This window comes from Cololabis saira, chromosome 14, assembly GCF_033807715.1.
Source record: "Cololabis saira isolate AMF1-May2022 chromosome 14, fColSai1.1, whole genome shotgun sequence".
In the NCBI taxonomy this organism is placed as follows: domain Eukaryota; kingdom Metazoa; phylum Chordata; class Actinopteri; order Beloniformes; family Belonidae; genus Cololabis; species Cololabis saira.
This window is the reverse complement of record NC_084600.1, coordinates 16,078,899-16,082,546: the sequence shown is the minus strand read 5'-3', so window position 1 is coordinate 16,082,546 and position 3,648 is coordinate 16,078,899. Positions and strand designations below refer to the sequence as shown.

The 3,648-nt window shown below is 40.8% G+C and overlaps 1 protein-coding gene across 1 annotated transcript; it reads left to right on the top strand.

Moving 5' to 3' along the window:
- The first annotated feature begins 851 nt into the window (after positions 1–851).
- Positions 852–2,327, top strand: epd (ependymin). The gene is made up of 6 exons (XM_061740920.1): positions 852–991; positions 1,090–1,121; positions 1,222–1,359; positions 1,441–1,627; positions 1,711–1,792; positions 1,871–2,327. The coding sequence occupies exons 1-6, from the start codon at positions 916–918 to the stop codon at positions 1,995–1,997; spliced, it is 642 nt and encodes a 213-aa protein (XP_061596904.1). The 5' UTR covers positions 852–915; the 3' UTR covers positions 1,998–2,327.
- The last annotated feature ends 1,321 nt before the right edge of the window (positions 2,328–3,648 follow it).

Sequence of the window (3,648 nt, the reverse complement as noted above, 5' to 3'; positions counted from 1 at the left end):
TTCGCACAGGGCCTCGCAAATCTCCCAGACGGCTCTGCTTCTATTGATAACAGAGACATGGCTCCAGAAAAATATTCCCAGTTCTAGCCGGTTGTCAGACTATAATAGACAGTCGCCACGAATGCAGCAGTAAGAGTAAATGAGATATGGTTTATAACGAGTGCTGCGAGATGTCCACGTGTAAACCTGGACGCAGCACTGAGAAGGAGGGTCTCTGCACCCTGGACATTCAACTGTCGGCTCTGACTTTAAGTCCACATCGCCTGCAGAGATCGCTCATCTATACGTTACTTACTGACTTTATGTGACATCATCATCTCAGTGGTTGCCAGGCAACAAGTACAAAAACACCAGTCCATCTATGGTGACCTCTGGAGATATAGGTCACAACTGTCTCTTCCACATTTCAAACATTTCAGCGGTTTGTTTATTATTGATGGATTCCCAGAAAGAATTATTTCCACCTTCATTTGCATCTCGTGACTCTGCCAAATGTCTTCCCATCTTAACAATCTAATCATCGTAAAGGGGAAGTTGTTACCATGACGGCACAGATATTGAACGGAGACAGCTCTTTTTATCGTCCCTCTGCACTTTCACATTAAGCGGTTCTTTCAGACGACGCGAGGGCAGACGGCCAAGCGTTGCATGGAGACCTGTGAAGACAGCTGCACAATCACAACAGAAATAATGGCCTAAAAAGATCCCTCAACTGGGTCAACACCCGCCGAGTCAGAAATGTTTAGACAGCTTTATGTTTGAACTCCGAGAGGTTGGTGTCCTGGGTCTTCATTACGCAAGTATAGCCGTCCGTGCCGTGTGTCCCGTCCTATAAAAGCAGCTTTGAATTCCCTGAACACTAGATACACTTACAATCTTTAACATTTATTTTGTGATTTTCTTCAGACCGGGAACATGTATGCCGCCGTTGTGCTAGTCGTCTTCGCGTGCTTGACCGACACAATCCACGCTGATCATCACCAGCCTTGTCGTAAGCAGTGGTCATCCGTTTGATTATTTGAGTTGTTCGTGTGGCAGGCGTGTTTGAAGTTCTGTACGAGGCCCATCTAACCGGCACTTATCTTTCAGATCCGCCTAATATGACAGGAGTCATGACTGTGGTGAGATTTCTACTTATTTCCATTCACTGCCAGCTCTTCTTCTGACTCTCGTGTACACATGTAACGCTTTTTCTCCATGTGTGCTTCTAATTTGAATCAGATAACGATGAAAGGGGAAATAAAAGCAGTTGGCGCATTCACTTATGATTCAATGGGCAAGAAACTACGGTTCAGATCCAACGACAGCCACCCCACAAACACTTCAGTCGGCCTGGATCTGCTGATGTTCTTTGAGCAGGTGACTGAGTTGTTCTTTTGAAGGTAAATCTCACTCTGGGCAATGCTGTGCCTTGACATGTGAACTTTTCACCTTTGTCAGGGAGTTTTCTATGAAATCGACAGCAAAAACCAGACCTGTGAGAAGAAAAAGCTGGATATGGACCTGAACCCCTTAGATATTCCTGATGACGCCAAGTTTCACTCCACAATAACCGCCGGGAGTCGATCCATTGAAGGGGAAGGGTTAAAAGTCAACATTTGGACAGGATCAATACCAAATATGAAAGGTGGGAGAAATGTTGTTGGAAAATTTTTAACTTTTTTTTTTAACACAGATGTGATTATAGCTCAATTTCTCTTTTATTTTCAGGGTACTACTCCGTGTCTGTAACAATGGGATGTTTGCCAGTGAGCGTACTCTACTTTTCTGAGTCCGCACCAATGCTCTTCAGGTCTGTGATTATTTTTTATTTCTGTCGTACATCTGTGCTGAACCTTCGCGTAACACTTTGTGTCGTTCGTTTTTGCAGCAACATGGAGGTGGACCTGGAGATCAAGGACCCAGATCTCCTCCTGGTGCCCTCGTTTTGTCTCGGCCAGCCTCTGGAGGAAAGCCCTGAGGGGACAGTAAATAGTTTCATACATGAGTTCATGTAGATGAAACCTCATGAGCAGAAAATGAAACCTCTACCCAAGCATGACTTGCGTGAACTAAACCCTTTTCTTTCTTTTTCATGCACGACTCAAGTTTATCTTTCAACACTGCAACACATCTGCTTTCATCAAATCTTCCTCTCTCCTGGGAAGAAATGGCTTTAAATGGCTCATATTTTGCATTTGCTTTTTGATAAGAAGGGAATGAAGAGATGACATGGATTATTATAGAATTAAACCAAATTACTAACAGTCGGAGGGTTTTTTTTTTTTTCAAGATGGTTCAACTTCCAAAACCTGTAATATATGTTTAATGGAACAATAAAATGTCAAAGCTCTCAAAAGCGTGATGTGTTTCATTTTTGTCCCGTGGAGCTGTTGGACAGGAAGTTCTCCAGGAGAACCCGTTTGGACACGTTCAGCCAGATTAATCCGCTAGAGGGACTTTACTTTACGTGATGTGGCTGTATATTCCCCTATGATCTTTAAAAAGTAAAATCCACAGTAATTTTTCTCAGTTTTGTTGTTAAAAAATGAAGTAGGCTATGTTATATTTTAGCTTAAAAGACTGTTTTCTTTTTCAGTTTGCCATTGCAGTTCAAACTTCAACAGTTACTTGTGAGAGTTTGCTGTGATTAAGCTTTAATTTTTGAATAGACAATATTTTATAATAATAATCTCTTTATTCGCCAGTATAGATGGAAACACACTGAAATTTGTCCTCTGCTTTTTTTTTTAACCCATCGCTTGTTAGACTAGTTAGACTTTTCTGGAAGAAAATTAGGGTTTAGGGCCTTGCTCAGGGGCCCACAGTGGTATTTTTTGCGTTGCCATCCTCGGGGCTCAAGACCCAAGCCCACCTCTGTAACCAAGACTACCACTCCCCATATTTTGATTTCATTGCAAGGTGGCTAACTTGTGATGACTTGAATGGTAATTTCAGTTTGTCTTTATTGTTCTCCACTGTTTCGTGTGTGTGTTTACTTTCCTCCTCCGAAAAACTTTGTGGTGTGTATCACAGTTTAATGACAGATTAACACTGGACCAGGTCATTTCAGTGCCATCAAGGTCTTTGTGCTAAAAAGAAAAAACCCTGAAAATGCAAGTCTTATCTTTTAATATGTCATAGTGGCAGGAAAAGAAAGCTGAAAACATTGTGATTTTTACATAAAAAATGCCTGGCACTTACTGAGAGGTTACCGATATGCGCTAAGGCCTGCAGGATCCCGGTTCAAGTCCCCGGGTTGGCAACAGGGATGTTTTGGGCCTGTTCAGCCTTATCTGAATCATCTTTGATCAGTGATTGGAAATGAATTCTCAAATAAATAACTAAGTTCTTCAAGACTAAAATTCAAACATGACACCACAGCATGTGGGACTGAGCAGTACCCAGGGTAAGACCCTTTTTTTAAATAAAAAAAAAGGTTCCAACAGCAAGGGTAAGTTTCCCTTTTTTAGGATCTAAATGGTATTTCAAAAGTGCAATATTAGAATAAAATAGCATTCACACATCCGGTAAACACTTGATTTTAACCCAATTTCAAATAGAATAGAATAGAATAAGCTTATAATAATAATAATAATAATAATAATAATAATAATAATAATAATAATAATAATAATAATAATAACCACAATACACCTTTCATTAACC

Bases quoted from the DNA above. Each gene is read 5' to 3' on its own strand.
- epd (XM_061740920.1), top strand. From the start codon at position 916: ATGTATGCCGCCGTTGTGCTAGTCGTCTTCGCGTGCTTGACCGACACA. The intron at 992-1,089 runs GTAAGCAGTGGT...CTTATCTTTCAG, and splicing joins TGATCATCACCAGCCTTGTC to ATCCGCCTAATATGACAGGA. The intron at 1,793-1,870 runs GTCTGTGATTAT...TCGTTTTTGCAG, and splicing joins TCCGCACCAATGCTCTTCAG to CAACATGGAGGTGGACCTGG.